The sequence below is a fragment of the Hyperolius riggenbachi genome, chromosome 11 (assembly GCF_040937935.1).
Source record: "Hyperolius riggenbachi isolate aHypRig1 chromosome 11, aHypRig1.pri, whole genome shotgun sequence".
NCBI classification, from domain to species: Eukaryota; Metazoa; Chordata; class Amphibia; order Anura; family Hyperoliidae; genus Hyperolius; species Hyperolius riggenbachi.
In genome coordinates this window covers 97,002,104-97,022,581 of record NC_090656.1, presented here as the reverse complement: position 1 = coordinate 97,022,581, position 20,478 = coordinate 97,002,104, and the positions used below count along the sequence as shown (strand labels likewise).

General features: G+C 43.3%; 1 protein-coding gene across 1 annotated transcript in view; it reads right to left on the bottom strand.

Annotated features, from left to right (window-relative positions):
• Positions 1-8,977: 8,977 nt before the first annotated feature.
• Positions 8,978-20,478, bottom strand: part of KIF18A (kinesin family member 18A) — a 189,645-nt gene continuing 178,144 nt past the window's right edge. Inside the window, exons 16-18 of the mRNA XM_068261422.1 lie at positions 19,133-19,237; positions 10,615-10,727; positions 8,978-9,210 (exon numbers count right to left, since the gene is read on the bottom strand). Of these exons, the coding sequence (XP_068117523.1) occupies positions 9,071-9,210; positions 10,615-10,727; positions 19,133-19,237 (358 nt within the window). The 3' untranslated portion in view covers positions 8,978-9,070. The remainder of the gene's footprint in view (positions 9,211-10,614; positions 10,728-19,132; positions 19,238-20,478) is intronic.

Sequence of the window (20,478 nt, the reverse complement as noted above, 5' to 3'; positions counted from 1 at the left end):
CAAATAAATGCATACCATATCTAAGCCTACTGTTTGACCCACAGCTGTATACTCCATTCCTATTGCCTGACGAAGCAGGGTCATACCTACGAAACACGTAACGAATCTTGGAGTGTATAAATGATTTTGTTTTTACATCATTACTATTTTGTGTCTACTTGAAAGAGGTAAGTCCACCTCCGCCTCCTCTGTTTTTAACCACTTCCGGATTCTCGGTGCGTATATGTACGCCCCTGAATCCTGAAGTGTATTCCATGGAAGTTCCATGTCAGTTCACGGAGGGTGTCTCCGTGAACACCCTGCGAGCCGATCGGCGGCTCGCAGGGTAAATGTAAACACACAGGGAAGATCTTCCCCGGTGTTTACATGTATACGGTGCTGCTGCGCAGCAGCGCCGTAGAGGAGATCGGCAATCCCCGGCCTCTGATTGGCCGAGGATCGCCGGCATCCGATAGGCTAAAGCCTATCCCATCAGGCGCAGGACGGAAATCCGTCCTGCGCCGCTCACAGGGAGAAGGAGAGGGAGGGAAGGGGAAGGAGGCCAGGAAGCGCTGCGGAGGGGGGCTTTGAAGAGCCCCCCCCCGCAAGCAGCCAGCGGCGATCAGACCCCCCCAGCAGGACATCCCCTTAGTGGGGAAAAAAAGGGGGGGGGGAAGTCTGATTGGCCTGGCTGCAACCTGATCTGTGCTGTGGGCTGGAGAGCCCACGCAGCACAGATCAGCACAAAATAGCGTAGTACAGAAGTGGTTAAACATTTTACTGATTTTTTTTTTACTGGCACCTCTGTTTACCTTTACAAAGTCCTAAAACTCATTTCAGATAGATTACCTCAGCAGCCTATTATGATATATTGTAATCTCTGAATTTACTTGTCATTTTACATGTAGTTTCAACTTCAGTTTTGTTTGTTTTTTTAGTTGCTCTTGTTGATAAACATTTTTCTATCTAATGAAACATTAGATACAAGTACTACATTCAAAAGGGGGAAAAAACACTTTAATCAAAATGTTAAAAAAAAGGTTTAAAAAAATAAGTATGTAAAACACATTTTAAACTATTAACAGTATTTACAGGACATGGCTTTGGACACAGAAAAATATTAATAACACAGGAAACCAATATTTACAGCTTAAAAATAAAAATATCATTCATAATGATCATTCACAGAAGCCATTAGTAAAAACCATGGCTTACAGGAACCTCTGCAAATGGGAAGTTTATTTTTTTTTTTTCTCTTCAAATTGGTGCTGGAATCTCCAGCTGGAAAGCTAATGCTTTTTGCATTACCACAATGTGTGGGGAAATCCTGTCTGCCAATAAAAGCGTTAGCATGAGTAGTCTGTGTCTAACCGAGCACAATGCATTTTCACTGAATGGGAAACAAAGCATACGTCATGGAAAAGGTGACCGGAAAATTGCTAACGGTATTTTAAGACGGTGTCCATCCACCGCTATTAATTTAACTACGGCAGAGGGCAATAAGGACACCTACCATGCAATAACACTTGTTTTTGTTGCCTTGCTGTTAAAGGGAATAAAGTTAATGTATGCTACTATGTAAGGACAGTATTGCAAAGCACCTCCATGTCCGAACATGTAAAAAAGGTTGCCGGAAATTGCTGCTACTAGAATATTGGTAAAATTACTGATATTCTACTAAATATCGATAGTAAAATATCTGTAAACATTACCCATATTTTACTATGGCCTAACCTAAAGTAACTCTCACACACAACTCTCCATCTACCAATGCTGAACCTTAACCTCCCCTGGTGGTGCCTAATCCTTAAAGTGTATCCAAGATAAACTTTTACTCATTGCATAATTGTGTTCCTTTCATAAAGTTTATAGGACATTCCTCAAACCAAATACTTTTTTTTTTGTTTTATTTTAATACTCTAATTCCCTATAAACTAAACAAGCCGCACCCACAGCTTCTCCAGAAAGCCTTGGCACTCTCAGCCTTAGTAGCAAGGGCTTATGGGAGCTCACTCTGGACAGGAGAAGGAGGAGGTTAATAGCCAGAGACTTCAGAGGCAGAGGGATAGAGGGTGTAAAGATTTCACAGGCTGAGGGCTGTAGATACAGATAAGCTTGCCTGTGTGTAATGTGACAAAAAGAACATGGCTGTCCTCATTGTATCACAGGAATAAATAATCATAAACTGTTGAAGCTGTGTGCAGCTAGATTTGCTGAGTAAAATAAACTTTAGATAAGATATATAGACAAGTTACTTGTTGTAGTTAGTTTTTCATCTCAGATCCACTTTAAACAGTACCTAAAGATACATTGACAGAGCCTGTAATGACAGGCTCTGTTTTAATGATGTAGGATTGGGGGGTGATCGTGCGGTTAAATACTCACCTATCCTGATGCCTTCCCTTCAGGCAGGTGTTAGCTCCACCTCCCTTTCAGTGCCGTGGCCACACAAGCAAAGGTTTCAGAAGACAGTCTTCGGAAACATGGCTGCCACCGCCCTACCAAAGAGAGGGGCAGTGCGTCACTTGTGCTCCAAAGGCATCAAGAAAGGTACGTATATTTCATTCCGCGACCTACCCCCATGCAATCTCATTCAGTCAAAGTCTTTCACTACAGGCTGTTAATAAGTACTCTTTAACCCCAATTCCATTTACCAATAATGGAGTGAGCCAGAGGCGCCCCAATGAGGCCACCAGAGATCATCTAATATAGAGACTCGGCAACACCGCTGCCGCAGCTGGACAATCCTGGTATCCAGATGCAAACACGTAAAGTATGCCACAGCGCTGATGTTCAGGATCGACAGAAACAAAAGTGGAGTGTTTAGGTTTCTGATGATCCTGAACATCGGCGCTGTGGCAGACTAATTCCGTGTATGGCTACTGCCAAGATTAATCAGTTACAGTCTTACATGTTTTAGAAGTTTAGTGGTAAATACTGTAATAGGAATTCCAAATGTAATTTAAGTATGAAAGCCAAACCATGGTGCCAATCCTCTTGGATTTCTCCAAGTAGATAGTTTATATAATAGAAGGACTTTTTTTATACAGTAGTTTTATGGAAGAGGAGAAATTCTGAATCTGGACTTCAACAAGGTAGCACCAAAACAAGCATATCGTCCCTTACCTGTAAGCTTTAGGCGACTAGCCTTTAAATAGACTGCTGGACTGAAATGCCTGTGAACGGAAGCGGACAGTCCTCCAGTGTATTTATATAGTGTTTTTACCACAGCCTGTGTTGCTGCTTGACTGGTCACAAATCTCTACGGCAATCATTATTTCTGGCTATTGGCTGATTGGCTTTAATGACCAGATGTTTTAGAGCAGTGGTTTTCTACAATGAATCACAGCATCGTGGGAAGAGTGTGACAGTGGACAAAATAGCTATTAGCTCTGGGTGAGCCATGGAGAAGCAGAGCATGCATCTTATCCACAAACAACTTTTAATTTCAACCAAGGAGTTTTACTTTAAAAAGATAACCACATCTTTAAAGGGCACCTGTATTTCCTTTTAGGTAAGACCAGTTGTCTAGCTGTCCTGCTGATCCTCTGCCTCCAATACTTTTAGCCATAGACCCTGAACAAGCATGCAGCAGATCAGGTGTTTCTGACATTGTTAGATCTGACAAGATTAGCTGCATGCTTGTGTCTGGTGTTATTCAGACACTACTGCAGCCAAATAGACCAGCAGGGCTGCCAGGCAACTGGTATTGTTTGAAAGAAAATAAATATGGCCATATATGTCTTGCTTCAGGTTCCCTTTAAATGAAAGGGTAGTTATCAACGTCCCCTCAGACATTCAGGAAACTCCCCAGTTGGGATGTGTCAATAATTCATAATAGTCATGGTGGCCCTGGGGTAACCGATTCTCCACAATGAAAACATTAGCTGCTCTTCCTCTGTGCATGTACCTGCTGAGCTTGTAGGCCTGCTGAGTTTACAAACTCAGGGTTTGCACTTGTGGTGGAATGAACGCATGTACAATTAAGGGCTAGTTCATACTTTGCGCTTTGTAATTGCTTTTCTGATCGCATCCTATAATATTGATTCTATAACATTGAAATACAATGGCTCCAAAAATGCTGCATGCACCATCAGCAAATCGCTAATCACTGGCGATCGCTACAGTGTGAACACTACCACTGACTTGCATTAGCAGCAGAATTGTGCTGATCGCCGGTGATCAGCAAAACGCTGAAAAATCGCCCAGTGTGAACTAGCCCTAAGTGCGACTGATGTTTGCATTGCAGAGAATGAAGCTCAGGAGGGCTGCAGTGATTATTATGCATTATCTGGACATCAAAGCTCCGGAGCAGCATTTACAGCAACACATTTCAACGCTTTACAGCTGCTACCCATGGATATGAAGCTGCATGATAATATTTACATAGTTGTACCTGTACATCTGGCACGGTTCTCCAAAAAGCACAGACAAAACCAGAGGGCACCGCTGGTCAACCAAAACTAACGTCCAGCTACCAGCAAAAGGTGCATACACAGCCAATTTTGATTGGCCAATCTAACCTCCTCTATGTAGTATACAGGACAAAAGATTTAGAATACTAAGCACAGATTGTGTAGTGTAAACGCTCATACTACAGGGAAGTAGGGAGGTGGTAAAGGTAAAATTGGCCAATCAAAATTGGATGTGTGTATGCATCCTTAGGCTGGCCATGCACCGTAGGATCTTGGTTATTCAAACTTACCATTGCAAAACATTTTTTCTAAGTATTTTCAGAGTCGTATATAAGAGATAGCAAGAAGTTTTAAATCAGGATGATACCATTTATTTGCTAACTAAAAAGAATAAGCAAGCCTTCGGCTTTGCAGCCTTCATCGGGCTTAAAGAGACTCTGAAACCTCTTTAAAATCCTTTTTTTTAACAATCCTGCTTAATACATTAGTCCTACCTAAATCGCCGCATTCCCGCGGCTGTAAACTATCTAAATCCCCCCTAAATCCCCGGGGGGCGATCTGGGCAGCGCTTCCGTGTGAGGCAGAGCTATGAGCTGCAGGCCTGCCTCACATGCGTCTATCAGCGCGGATCGCCGTCTCTCCCCTGCCCCTCTCAGTCTTCCTTCGCTTAGAGGGGCGGGGGAGAGGCGGAGATCCGCCGCTGACAGACGCGTGTGAGGCAGGGCTGCGGCTCATAGCCCTGCCTCACATGGAAGCGCACGGGGCAGCAAAATCCACGACCAAGAAAGTTGTGGATTGTGCGGGGGGGGGGGGGGGGGGGGTTAGGGGTTTTTTAGATAGTTTACAGTCGCGGAAAAGCGGCGGTTTGGGTAAGGCTAATGTATTCAACAAGATTGTTTAAAAAAAAAAAAAAAAAAAAAAAAAAAAAAAAGGATTTTTAAGAGGCTTCAGAGTCTCTTTAAATCCTGTTTGCTTGCAGGCTGATGGTACAGGCAGCTTTATACATGCAACATCAAAAGGGGATGCATAGATTATTTTCAAGCATAAATAAATGTCATTAAGATGCCTTAAGTGAAACAGAACATCTAAATGGGGTGGGAAGTTGTTAGCTGAGATAAGAATCCTTGTTTATACCATGCTCACAGACCTGGGAGTTTGACTGACACAGAGGCATCGTAAATTCTGAGTTCACAAGTTTAGCTATTTAGCCTAATGGCCCATACTCACGAGGGACTTTTGTCGCCGCAACACGCGGCGCGCGCGTGTTGCGGCGACAGGTCGCCCGTGAGTATGGGCCGTCGCTCGCGCGCGCACCCCGAACTGTCGCCCGTCGCTCATGTCGCCATGCGATTGAAAGTTTCAATCGCATGGCGACAGTCGCCGCCGCACCTCCCCCGCAACTGTCGCTAGTCCGCGTGAGTATGCGGACTAGCGACAGCAACCTCCATAGAGGTGAATGAAGCTTCCGGCGGGGGGAGGAGGAACGTCGGCGACAGCTTCCGTCTCGCCGCTGGTCCCTCTTCCGCGTGTGTACGCGGAGGGACCTGGAGAGAAGCTGTCGCCGGCCTGTCGCTAGCACGCTCACGTGTGCTGGCGACAGGCCACTTCTGCAGCCCGTGAGTACGGGCCTTAAATCTCAACATTTACGATGCCTCTGTGACAGTCAAACTCCCAGGTCTGTGAGCATGGTATAAACAAGGATTCTTATCTAACAACCTCCCACCCCATTTAGATGTTCTTTTTCACTTAAAGCATCTTAATGACATGTATCTATGCTTGAAAAAAAATCTATGCATCCCCTTTTGATGTTGCATGTATACAGCGGTCTATACCATCAGCCTGCAAGCAAACAGGATTTAAGCCTGACGAAGGCTGCAAAGCCGAAAGCTCGCGTATTCTTCTTCTTTTTAGTTAGCCAAAAAATTGTATCCTGATATAAAACTTCTTGCTTTTGCTGATGGCTAACACGGTACAATACCCTACTGCTAATACTATAGAGATTTAATAGTAATAAATATGTACAGCCAAGACTGTCTTGTCACTGTAATAGAAACCAACCGGCAAAAGATGCATTGCTGGCAGGCCTTTGGTGCACAGTTTAGTGAGGCGTGTGAAGAACGATGCCTGCTATATTTTTGCAAGTCCTACAAATTCTATTATATCTGTTCATCAACAACAATAGAGCAACTACAGTTAGGATGCCTTTAAAGTGACCTCGTTTCTTGTTTGCCTAACCCTATAAGAAATGATATAAGTCACAGTGAAATGTTTGCATACTCAATGTTAATTGAAAACAATTTCGCACAATAGCGGCACTGCTTATTTCTCAGTCCTTTGACCTGGGAAGAGATACGGTGGTGAAGGATAAATAGTGCTAACTGACATACACCTTTTTTTTTTTGACAATCCTGGTCACACTTCATTTTCCATGTGAATGGCCACTTTCTCCAATGATGAGGTAGACTCATTCTAAGTAACATCTACGTAAAGATTTCATAGCTCATGCTCAGTGTAAACTACACCGAATCAGCCTATCATTTTGCCCTTGACACAAGGACAATGGTGAAGCTGTACCATACAGATTAACAGAATTATCGCCCTTATTTCATTCACTTTTTTTCTTCTAAGTGATATTTTCACACCTAAATAAAATGACTTTTAAGCCACCAGAAAGCAAGAAAAAAAAATACTCAGAATAATTTAAGCAGTACTTTTTCACTTCTTTTTGGTGCTTTGTCAATTGCAGAGTTCTGAAAACCCATTTAGAACTGAAGATGAAACATGATCTCCTAGGAGAAATCTTAGGAAAAAAAGTGAATTGGACAAAGGCCTATGACTCTAGATTAGCTGTGCAGCAGATAATTAAAAAATAGTTTCAAATTCAAGACATTTACAAATTAAAACATTAAAAAAACACTATTGTCAGCATTCTAGCACTGCACAGGACAAATAAATTAAGAGGAAATGTTTGTAACCACAAGCATATTAGTAGAAGTGTGTAATAAGCTGGGCACAACACTCAGAGTAATCACTATACTCTCAATGGAGATAATATGAATGGTCACAAGCTAATCACTTGTGTAAAATGTTAATAGATTACTATATAAAGAAGTTATTTAAAAAAAAATGTCACCCAGATTTTTTTTATTTAATGCAAGATGCACCTAAAACAGTCCCAAAAAGAAAACTTCCCTTAAAGTGTACCTGAGACGGTACATACTGCTTTATTTATACTTAACTGGGGCTTCCTCCAGCGCCATGCACACTCTGTTTTTCCGTGGTAGCCTCCGGTATTTTCTACATTTAGGTTCAGTGGTGTGGTTCGGTACATGCACCTCCAAGCTTCCGCAGCTGAGAGCCTTCTGTGCCTGGAGGAAGCCCCAGGTAAGTGTAAATACAGCAGTATGAACTGTCTCATGTTTCTTTCAAATGAAATGATTGTAAAATGTGATGCTGGCCAATAGCAGGGGTGAAATGAGCATAAATAAAGATACAGAGTTATGTGCACATCATTGCTGATAACACATTATTAAAGGTCACCTGACCAGACGCACGGCAACCTAATGTAAGCACAGTGGTATGTACATGCTGGGTCCATATACCTCTGTATGTTGTCTGTTCCTCTCCATGCCTCCCCCCCCCCCCGGTTCCTGTAACCACCTTTTGAAAAGGTAGAGAAGAGGAGGCAGACTTGATGCAATGTTCCCTTCCTATCACCCTCCCATTCCCTCTCTTCTTTACCCCAATCACGGGCCTTAAAGAGGGAATAGGAGGGCAATAGAAAAGATCACAGCAAGCCGGTCTCTTCCTGTGTGAAGATTTGACTTTAACAAAAAGCCTAATTTTTCAAGGAGTGATTTGGGGAATCTGGGGGAACAAGGAGAGGATCAAATGCGAAGGGGTATGTGGATCCAGCAAGTACAGTTCATACCGCTGTGCTTACCTTAGGTAGCCATGCTCGGGTCAGGTAACCTTTAAACAGACTGGGGGGGGCGGTGGTGGTTAGCATGATCATTCTGTCTACTGAAGCAGGTCGTTAACCATGAAATAACTGACAAAGTGTTCCTCAAGTGAACCCAAACAACAGGAAATAAGCCCAATCACGGTCAGTCTGCACATGAAGTAAATACAACAAGGCTAGTAAAGGCGTGCTGTCTGCGAGGCAGATATAAAGCTTCTATGGGAGTGGCATATGCTCAACCTCTCTTGGGTTCTACGTGGTGAACACCATTTCTTTCCTCTGAAAAGAGACCTAGATAAATAGATCAACCCTGAGTGTTTATGTGAATATAATCTTTATCTTTTGGCTAATCTCTAGCAATGATGTGTGTATAATTCATCAACTTTAGATTTACTTTACCCCTGATCACAGGCTACTGACAGACTTTGTTGATCGCATTTTTTCAGGTTTTTATTTTTTTATTTTTAAGGAGAGCAGCTTTTTGTGACTTCATGGAATTTTATACTGACACTATAGCAATTAGCTTTACTCAGGGTGCATGAACACTCATATTGTCTCCACTGAGCGTGTAAACATACCGGCATACATTAAAACTAAAACATAAAAAACAACAAACATTAGCTTACACTATTCACAATTAGTTTACTATAAACAGGAACATAAGCAGACAATGGTGAGATCACTTTAGTGGCTTCTTTGGCCCATAAACTTAATGCTATTTCTTTGCCACTTGTGCAAATGGCCTGGATGAGCCAAGAAATGAGAAGGGCTTCTTTTTAGCTCCAGCTGCTAAACTGCCTTCTGAAATACTCCTGGGGAGCCGTCTCTGGGGGCCACTGTCTTTATGTTTTGGCTCTGCACAGAAAAAGAATAGATAAAGTTAACACGGATAGAAAACCAACCGTATGTACAGTTCCTAGGGCGTTAAGCACATCTGCTATCCAGCTACCTCCACAATGGAGACAAGCTCACAATTGTAGGAAAATATAACGGCCAGAAACATTTTCCAGATCCACAAATGCTGGTCACAAGGCTTGTGCGTTTTAAAAACTAAATTTTCATATCAGCTTACTCCATCTTTAACCACTTTTAGGTTTGTGGGTTTCTTTTACTCTGTGGTCATTTCAGGAAATGCAGGGGGGGGGGGGGGGGTCAGCAACTATGAAGGTGTAGTTTAGTGGCAGAGGGCATGGCATAGGAGACTAGAACTACATACACTTTGTACAGAGACAGAGCTTGGAAGCCTGTACTGAGAAAAGGGAAGTAGGGAGAGTAACTGCTCCCCCTGCGCCCAGCTCACTGGTGACGTTACAATACACATACGCGTAGAGGAGGATACAACATTTCTTGCCTCCCCAGTAGAGATCTGTTTAAAAGGTCACGGTCCCTCAACGCCTATTGATGCTTGCAGGAGCAAATTACGTTTCTGCAGCATAAAGTTGTTTGGTCTCTCCCATCACTCCACAGAGAAAACCGTGGATTAGATCGTAGCCAACGCACTTAAGTCATATAAGCAATCTAGAAAGGTAGTAGGGTGTGACTTGGTGTTATGTACAGCACCTCCAATGAGAACGGTTTCCAGGAAGTCCTGAACCCCCCATATAAAAATAGGTGACCCTCCCTAGAAGTCTGGCTGTGCAGCGGATACCAAAAGGGTGGAAGGAGGGGTGTAGTAACAGCCTAGCTAAATTCTATCACGCATCACTGACCAGTGATAATAAAATTATTTTTAATAGTACGACGCTTCATGAGCTCAGCTGTGTTTAAAAAAAAAAAAAAAATTCAAAACTGTCACTAATGTTTATTTTCTAGGCAAAGGATGAATATTTTTACTTGGAAAGGTGCCTTAATAGCCAACATTAAAATAAACTGATCCTCCGTAAACGAAATATGCATGCGCACACGCCAGCACAGCAAAGCCTGAGAGGGAAAGAATCTCATTTTTCTTTCCATGATCACAACAATTTACAGCAAAAATGGACAGTTCGATCAGAAAACCTTAAGTGCAAGCTCTTACTAGTCTTTTTTTCCCTTCTGTCCGAGTCATACACCATAACAAGCAGAAAATTCAGACACCCACACCTTTTAAAAGAGACATTTCTGCCAATTCAGAACATAAAGGACATATCGCACTTAGAAAATATTTTGGATGACTGATTACAGCAACAAACCATTAAGTTGATAACCTGGAAATGTCAAGCTTTCATCAGACAGTGAAAAGTGAAAGCGTAATACAATAATTTATCATTTCATGCTCACCTGCTGCCCTTTTCACTCGCATCGCTTTGCAGTCGAAGGGGAGGTCCTGGCGCACACGTTTAGGGACGGGAAGGGCCACAGTGTCCTCTTTCACTGCATTGCCGGCTGCAAGACTAGGAAATAAAAAAAAGTGGAAGGGAAATTACTTTACTACCTTTGCTCTTTGAAATGTTTCTGTTATTTGTAGATTCGTGCTGAGTGGGAGATGTTCTCAAAGAAAGATGGTCTATCATACAACCTTTAGAACTTTATCAGCTTCTATTCACTTTCATTGCTATTTACATAACATAATCTCTTCCTGTTGGAACACCCTCTACAAACATAATCAGCCTTTCAGTTCTAGTGGCTGCAAGATATGCAGCTCCACAATAATGAAGTACTAAGTGGTAATAAGAGACATTAGGTGACAACCGTTACAGCGGCAGTGTTTTTTTTTTTTTTTTTTTAAAGACATTGAAGTGAAGCTGAAGTAATGTGATATGATGAGATAAACATATTCACATATGATACTAGCCCAGGCATGGGCAAACTTGGCCCACCAGCTGTTACAGAACTACCCACAATGCATTTGCCATTATGAGTCATGACTGTGGCTGTCAGACTCCTGCAATGCACTGTGGGACTTGTAGTTCCGTAACAGCTGGAGGGCCAGGTTTGCCCATGCCTATACTAGCCCTACTAAGAAATTGTGACATCCCTTTCTGTTTTTCAGTACAGGAAGAGTTAAACTTTAGTTACCTATGCAAAAGAGCTTCTCTGAGCTAGTAGACCACCTTGGTCAAAGTCTGAGTTTTTTCTGAAGTGCTTTAACAGCCAAGAAACCGTGGGAGATAGCTTAAAGTGAACCAGAGACGAAGCACCCTCATGTATTTTACCATATAGATCAGCGGGAACATTAGAGAAAACACCTACCCTGCTTTCTGTTTCATCCTTCACTGCTCAGCCTGCCTGTTAACAGCCCTAATAAAATCCATGACTGAGCATTCAGTCTGGCTTTGCTCAGGAATCATTATAGCTGAGTCTGTCTTCTCTGATGTCTTTTCAAGCCCAAACCTGCCCCCTTTTGGCTCTGCTATAATGACTCAGCTATAATGATTCCTGAGCAAAGCCAGAGTGAATGCTCAGTTGGGTATTTTATCAGGGCTGAAAACAGGCAGGCTGAGCAGTGAAGGATGAAACAGAAAGCAGGGTAGGTGTTTTCTCTAATGTTCCCACTGATATATATGGTGAAATACATGAGGGTGCTTAGTCTCTGGTTCACTTTAAGAAGGTTTTATAGCAGGAAAGTTCACAGGGTCATTACTCTGCTTTTGTTTTACAGCTTAAAATACTGTGTGGATTTGTAACTGCAACAGTCTGATGCAAGATTATAAAGTTATATAACTGAAAATAAAAACATGAGACTCTTTTTTGCTACTAATGTTCTATTATCTGTACTACACATACGCTTGATTACCTCATAAGTACATCTGTTTCATTACAGATTTGCTTTAACTGTAACTACATTGCCTCTTACTACTTCATTATTGTGGGGGTCCAAAAATTGTCTTAAATTGCGCAAAAAAAGTGGTCCTTAAAACAAACCTGATAGCTGCTGTGGCTCTATCTAGTGACAAGCAAGTCTCAGACATATCTTGTGAGCAGAATGTTCTTTACTTTTATAGGATGAGAAGATGTCCTAGGAAAGGAATCTGTTTATAGTAACAGTGTTACTGTGGCCATACACTGGTCGATTTGCCATCAGATTCGACCAACAGACAGATCCCTATCTGATCGAATCTGATCAGAGAGGGATCGTATGGCTACCTTTACTGCAAACAGATTGTGAACCGATTTCAGCCTGAAACTGATCACAATCTGTTGTGGTGGTGGTGCTGCTGCTGCCGCCGCTCCCCCCCGCCGCATACATTACCTGCTCCGCCGGCGCGACTCCCGGGTCTCTCTCAGCTCTTCTTCTCCGCTCTGGTCTCCGGCTCCAGCATGCTTCACTTCTTCCTGCCCGGCAGGAAGTTTAAACAGTAGAGCGCCCTCTACTGTTTAAACTTCCTTGCCGGGCAGGAAGAAGTGAAGGCATGCCGGAGACCAGAGCGGAGAAGAGCGGAGACGAGCGGGGGCAGTCGCGCCGGCGGAGCAGGTAATGTATGCGGGCTCTATTGCGTCGGTCGGGCACTCGAACGCCGCTAGCGATGCGCTCTTTACCCGCGGGCGATCGACGGTAATTTTCCGCACTGCGCGATCGACGGGATCGGACGAAATGAATCGAAATTCGGCGTGTAGCGCGAACGATTGGCAGCAGATTCGATCCCAGTGATCGAATCTGCTGTCGAAACGGCGGTAAATCGGGCCAGTGTATGGCCAGCTTTATTCTTTTAAGACAACCCATCTCTGTAGCAGCACTGTTTTTGAGCATTAAAATCTGGGGTCCAAGGATATTTCCATTTTGGGACCTAACAACGGTTGCTACCCTGGGTTGAACTGCTAGTCAGCTGAATGATTGCTTTCGGTACAGGGCTATTAAATACATCAAACAGTCTCAGCCAGACTTTTGTAGCACTGGGAAGCTGAGCAGAGTGTAAGGTCGCAATCTCAGAAGGCACGATGCATTATGTTGTTAACATTTAGAGCATTTTTAAGTAAGCAGAATTTGTTTTTAAGCATTTGTGTATCAATACTTAAATGTTATTAACTGTAATATTGCCTTCTTGAAACAGAAGCCATTTGCGATAGTTCAGCTATAAGTGGGCAACTTTTGTTTCCCATGATGCATCACTCCTAAATATGAAAATGATCTCTTTTTGCCCCTGAATTAAGATAATTTGCACATTCATGAGTAATGAATCATGGGAAACCAAAGGTGCTCAGTTAAAGTGGACCTGAACTCCAGCACAGGGCAGAAGGAAACACAGAGAAATGCATTCTGTATGTATTTAGGCATGCGACTTGCAAGATGTGATGCCAGCAGAGCAGTGATGCGTCTCGCAGCCAAATCCCTCTAGCTGCGCTATGCCCGACTATGGGTTTCTGACAGTGACTCAATATGTTGCATGCCGTCAGATCTTTTCCCCGCACACAAATTCGGATTCTCCCTGTTGACTTCAATAGGCTGCCAAATCGCACCCGCATTGTGTGCGGGGAATTGCAATAGTGAAAACCTAGCTAAGAGAGAGGTTAGCCTGTCTTAATTCCCCCTCACCTGAGCCTAAACACCACTGTAATTTGATCTCTCTGCTGTGTCAGCTCAGGTATCGCCTCTGCCACGGCAGAGCACCTAATTTGTAAACACAGGATGTTAATGTGTCTGCTTCCATGAAAGCAGGAAGTAGACATTGCAGATTTATTGCAGGATTTGTATCAGCTGTAACAAAGAAATGTTTTTCTTTAAGGGTTACAATGTTGTTGATTATCTTTTAGAGCAGAGAGGAAGTTCTGAGTTCAGAGTACAGGCACTTAGGCACTTAGGAACTTAAAGCAATAGATCAAATTTGTCAAAGTTTATTATACAGCTTGAAGAACGCTTTAGACCATTTTATCATTTAGGAGTCTAGGTAAATAATAAATACCTGCTGTACCATCTAAAATCTTATGTCAGCAAGGTTGCGTTGCCTGATCGCATCCCCCCATTTGACAGTCTGCAGCAGCGAGGCATTATGATAGGTACACACCACATCATTTTCTGTTAGATTTACCTGCCAAATCGATTTTTCTTCAACATGCCTGATCTGAATTTCGATTGATTTTCTGATCAATTTCCCTTCACATTTATGGAAATCAATCAGAAAATCGATCGAAATTCAGATCAGACATGTTAAAAAAAAATCGATCTGGCAGGTAAATCTAACAGAAAATTGTATTGTGTGTACCTGGCATTAGACTAAGTGCCTGGACACACTGTCCCATTGTAACAGTGCAGGTGAGGACACATTACCCAGGCTTTAAATACAGATAATTTCATGGTGTGGACAACAACATATGTAATGTGTTCAATACTTAATACCATTAACCATGCAACCATATAGCTTTCTCAAAACCTACCAACTCCTGCCCATAACAATCTATATATATTATCCAGCAAGATTCCCATAAGAAGCTTATAGTGGCAACGGTGAGTGCGATTATTAATGAGGAACTAGAAGGAAACCTGGAAATGGGAATTCTCAGATTCTTAAGGGACATTATTTTCACTCTCCAGTCATGGTACTCCTAATAAATCACATAAAACCATCAGATAAGGACCTCACTGGGTTAGTTTAGTGAAGAAATTGCTGTTATAGGGGTCAAACGCTCTGAATTCCAATGCTAAAGCAGAGCTCCATGAAGTGTCATTGGATTGGCAATCAAGGCTGCTTTCATACTGGTGACAATGTGTGCGGTTTCCTGCACGGTGTGTATTTTTGTATCAGTCACGACACAGATTTCTGGCCTTACAACAATACACTAGAAAGTAAGCGGTCTGCTTTTTAAACATGAAAATGGAAATGCGCCAGATGCAAAAGAGGCTTCTGGTTGAAATGCGAGTGCTTATGTGTTTTCGCATTGTAGGAGTGTGAGAGGCGTTCATAGTAATTACCATATTTTTCAGACCACAAGATGCTCCCGATCATAAGATACAGAGAGGACGAAAATCAGGAAAAAAACACAAAAACGAAAACGGTCCGAATTCACAGTTTCCCCACAGGCAAAGCGCTCGGGGAAACTCTGCCATAGGAAATAATAGCGCCGCCGGCCGAATCGCTTGCCCTGGCGATTAGGACGACATTACCATCAGTTTTCGCGCGGAGGCAGCAAATTCTGTGAGTCATCTGTGTACCCACAGACCCGGAAGTGCCGCCACGCATCTCGCTGCCGTGCGCGGTGGCAAGTGGAAACGGGCCCTAAACCTGCCATGTCCATGGTGCAGGGGAGTCTTCTGGAGCTTCTCCCTACAAGCTGTCTAAGTTACACTACCCAGCTACACTAATCCGTGCTGCCCCCACCAGCTACACAAACCCCTGCTGCCCCCCTCAGCTACTCAAAACTACCCTACACTAACCCCTACTGCTCCACCAGCTACACTAACTACAAATGCAGAAGCCATCACCTATCCAGCCAGCTCACTCCCAGTCCTCCATCTCTAGCTAGGTGCCCTGAGTCCTCCATCTGCTTATATCCTCACTGGGGCCCTCTAACTGTGTGACAAAGGAAACAAGATTGACTCAGGGCCAGCTGGATTGGTAATGTGTGTGTCCTTTCATTATCAGCACGGGCCATTTCGGCACATGGTGAAGCCAAAAAACTGCTCACCCTGCACCTGCACAAACTGGGTCTGCGCCGATTACTATTCCTCTCTGAGTTGCAGCAACTTAGGGGGACACGCAATTCAGGGCAGCTGAATTACCCCCCCCCCCCCCCGTTTACTAATTTGTGCCCAAATCAGCATGCAGTTCTGCAACAAAATAGCTGCCGGGAAGGGGGAGGGGACACCTGGCACACATTTCGACCATAAGACAGACTAAGTCCCCCCAGGAGAAAAGGTGTATCTTATGGATTACTTCAAATGTTTATTCCTTCAGCTGCACAGCTGCACACAAGTTTTGAACATTCTTTCTAGCCATTTGGGTTCCTCACTAATTTCAATGAGTCTTAAAACAACCAGAGATAGGTTTGTATTATAGCTCCAGAAAAATTCTGTTATCAATCTCCGTACACACACAAGATGAGACTCCGCTGATAACGACGACTGCCTCTGGTTGCAATAAAGCAAAAGTATGTACAGGGAATTTAAACTTGCAACACGTGTGCAAACAAGTTGTGGACGTATTGGCCACATTTGTGACAAACACAGTCAGTCTTATTTATTTATTTTATTTATAAAGCGCCAACATATTACGTAGCGCTGGACATTAGTATTAAATAATATTAAAAACAACAAAGTGGGACTTCAATAGGTCAGCAAACTGACAAGGAGGTTGTCTTTGCTGATTCTCCCCCCCTCCTCCCCCAGGACAGTATATTAACAGCCAATGGGGTGTAGCTAGCCCTGTTCAAACTGTATCAGTATTGTTCAATCAAAATGTAGGAATGGTCTGTTTCACACTGAGGCTTTATACAGAATTACCAAGGGATTGCCATACATGCCCAGTAAGGGCGGAGACTGGGCTGGTCAGCTCATTTAAACCCTAATGTCAGTGGGCGCCTCAGCTCTGACTAGAGCACTTGCTAAAGGTTTTTATGTTTTGCGGTTTGATGTGGTGGTTTTATTTTTATTTATGTCTGGTACACTTTATTCTGCTCCTGAAGAAATATTTTTATAGGTGAAACATGTCGCGCTCATTGTGACACTGTATATACTGTATGTATTGCATTTTCCCATTCCTTAATTAAACCCCCTTTTATGATAAGGCTGTATATTGACTTTCAATAGGACCAGATCTTAAAACACAGGTGTCTCAGAGTATGTTTGCATTTGCATACAGGGACATGATACTGTCTGCAGTGCATTGCATCGAATGAACACAAACTCTGGGCACTCTATAGGACTTGCCTATTCGACACCAGCCACTCTCTTAAATTAATGATTGTACAATACTGATACAATTTGAACAGGGCTAGCTACACCCCATTGGCTGTTAATACACCATCACACCATCATGGGGGGGCAGCAAACTGCCTTATCAGTTTGCTGACCTATTGAGGTCCCACGTTATTTTTAATATTATTCATTAAGACTGACTGTGTTTGACACAAAATGTGGCTAATACGTCCACAACTTGTTCGTACAGATAGGGTCTACTATCGACTCACGTGTTGCAACGACTGCCTCTGCCAAGAATCCATCCAGCAAGTATACAGCAGCCCCCGACCTCACTGGATCCCTCGGCCAGCAATCCGACCTGGTGGATCGCTTTGTCCAAGAACATCATTCTTCCCAGTTACCAAGCTCTTGCTTGAAGTCCCACCCACACTGCTCCATCAACCCTCAGCTGCTCCTTCCCCACACTGCTGCAGAACAAGTCACTAGCCTGCATGCTAGTGATGATTCAGTCAGCCTCGGCCCTGCAATGTTCCCCAACCCTTTCCTCAAGGCCCACCAACAGTGCATGTTTTGTGGAAATCCACAGAGATAGTTAATCAGCTCTGCTGACACACTAATTACCCCACCTGTGAATGTTTGTGGTTTTCTGCAAAACATGTACTGTTGGCGGGTCTTGAGGACAGGGTTGGGGAACTCTGCCCTAAGGGATGAGATAAGAACCCTGAAGGTTATATTCCTCATATGTGTGTACAGGCCTAAACAGACAATTGAAACCTGTAAACTACCAGCTTGTGTTTATCAAAATAGCAGAGGGTGTAAATTAACCACAATCGGCAAGCCCAAGTAAACTCATTCCATGATGTTCAACTGATTACTTCTCACTGTTAAGCCAGCGAGGAAGGCAAATATAGCAAAGAAATGAACAGCGCTACTTAAAAACAGATGAATGCTTACCTGCAAAAAAGTGCAGACCCCACTCATGGGATACAAATACACAATGAGCACACATACAACCTGTCTACCACTTGGAGGATGTTAGTTTCCACTAACAGCTTGCATGCAATTTGTTAGGTACTCGTCCCTCCCACTGTCGAAGAAGTCTTTACTCCATGGGAGGGGACCTAACACTAACTAAATCCTACCTATGCATATGCATAGCCTGGGCGCGCTACCAGTAAATTTAAGAATTACGCAGAAAAAGTGGGATCAGCGCATCACCAGGCCGCCTCTGAATGGCCTCAGCTCAGAGATGCGCTGAGCCCCCCCAGAGACTACAAACGCACCTAACAAATTGCATGCAAGCTGTTAGTGGAAACTAACATCCTCCAAGTGGTAGACAGGCTGTATGTGTGCTCATTGTGTATTTGTATCCCATGAGTGGGGTCTGCACTTTTTTGCAGGTAAGCATTCATCTGTTTTTAAGTAGCGCTGTTCATTTCTTTGCTATGTTTGATTTAATTCTGGTCAGCTGCTCCCACTTGTTAGTTTTTCTTTGGTGTATATGCAGAGCCTCTGTTTGGGTTCAAGGTGCGTTTGTAGTTACTGGGGGGGCTCAGCGCATCTCTGAGCTGAGGCCATTCAGAGGCGGCCTGGTGATGCGCTGATCCCACTTTTTCTGAGGAAGGCAAATAGGCCAGTGTGTGGAGGTCCAAATATAAAAACACCATGATATACAGTGTTTTTGACAGCAGACATGTGTTTTTCAGCAATATTTTGAAATATATTATGAGCAAAGTAAACCAGTGTCCATAGATTTAATTTAACAATCTGATATACATAGGGGGTACTTTTTATTTAACTTCCCAGAGTTGTCCTTTAAGAGAAACAGTAATGGGAAGGAATAGGAGGGGGGGGGGGGGGGGGAGGAGATGATGAGGGATACAAGCGTAATAACCTGGCATCTATCACAGCGCACCAGATTTTCATAGAAACATACAGTAATTTAGAGAGCTGGCTTCTAATTCATTCCAGACATAAGACCTTACCGCACCAAGTGTAGAATCTTACCTTAATAGCTTTCTTTTCCTTTCCGCAGCTGAAGTCATTGCCATGTAGGATGGCTTTTCACTCGGCTTTCCTGGATTTTTGCTCACCAGAGATGGAAGTCCCAGCCTGTGACAAAAGAGATTTGAGGCTTCCGTTAAATGTTTTCCTTACAGAATACAATTGTGTCAGCCTTAGAATGCACAGATTCGTGTATGATTAGCATGGGAGCATGGGGAGCTAGCGCGCTCAGTCAGTGGTATTTAATGCTGGTGGGAAGAGGAAGTGTCTTGTACAGCCAAGGAGCTATAAGGAAGCACACACTGATAGCTTAAATCCTGCTTTGATGGCCAAATAGGTAGTAATATTTTCAGGGCATATTCAGCCTTCCAACTATTAAATATATCTGTATGACCTAGGGATTTTCCTATTGCAGCTCGGAATCGCAAGAGCCATCCTTGTTTTGTTTTAGTGAATTTAAAGTGTACCTGAAGTGAAAAAAAAGTGCTGCCAGAGGGTACTTACCTCAGGAGGTGGAAGCCTCTGGATGCTAAAGAGGCTTCCCCATCCTGCTCAGCAGAGGGTATCCAGCACTGGGACCCCTAAGATCAGCTGCTTGGTAGCCTCGTGCAGGTGCACTAGTGGCTCTTCGCTCGGGCTGCAGTGGAAATAGCCATGCCCGGTCTGGACTGCTCTACTGCACAGGCCCTCCCAATGTAAGTACCACCCAGGTGCTCTTTTTGCCCCTACAGGTCTACTAAAGGATTTTAATTATAAAAAAAAAAACAACAACAACACAACATCTTCTCTGGCTAAACTATAGTGAGGCAGAGACTGGGCAGCTTATAGACCTGAACTAAACGAGAATGCAAGTTAAACTCAATAATCCAGGATTATACCATTTATACAGACTAGATCACCATAGTCCGAGGTAACATGACGTTCTGGGTGTCCGTGTTCTCAATGGTCATATGCCATTTGAATATTGGCCTAGCTGTCCGATTTTTAGATTTTGGTGATTTGACATGCTCCTAAAAGAAAGGATTACTTTCTGGTGGTCAACTTTAGGATTACACTTTATCGCCAGTTTACATCAATTGCAACTCATGACATAAAATCTACATGCTTTAAGTACGCCTGCCCTGAGAGGGATATGGGGGCTGCCATACTGTATTATTCCTTTTAAACAATGCACAGTGCCTGGCTGTCCTACTGATCTTCTGCCTCTAATACTTCTAGCCACGGACCCTGAACAAGCATGCAGTAGATCAGGTACTCTGGCTTACGTATGACTGCATTTGCCACATGCTTGTTCAAGTGTGTGATTCATACACTACTGATGCATGAAAACTGAGCAAGATGCAGGAAAT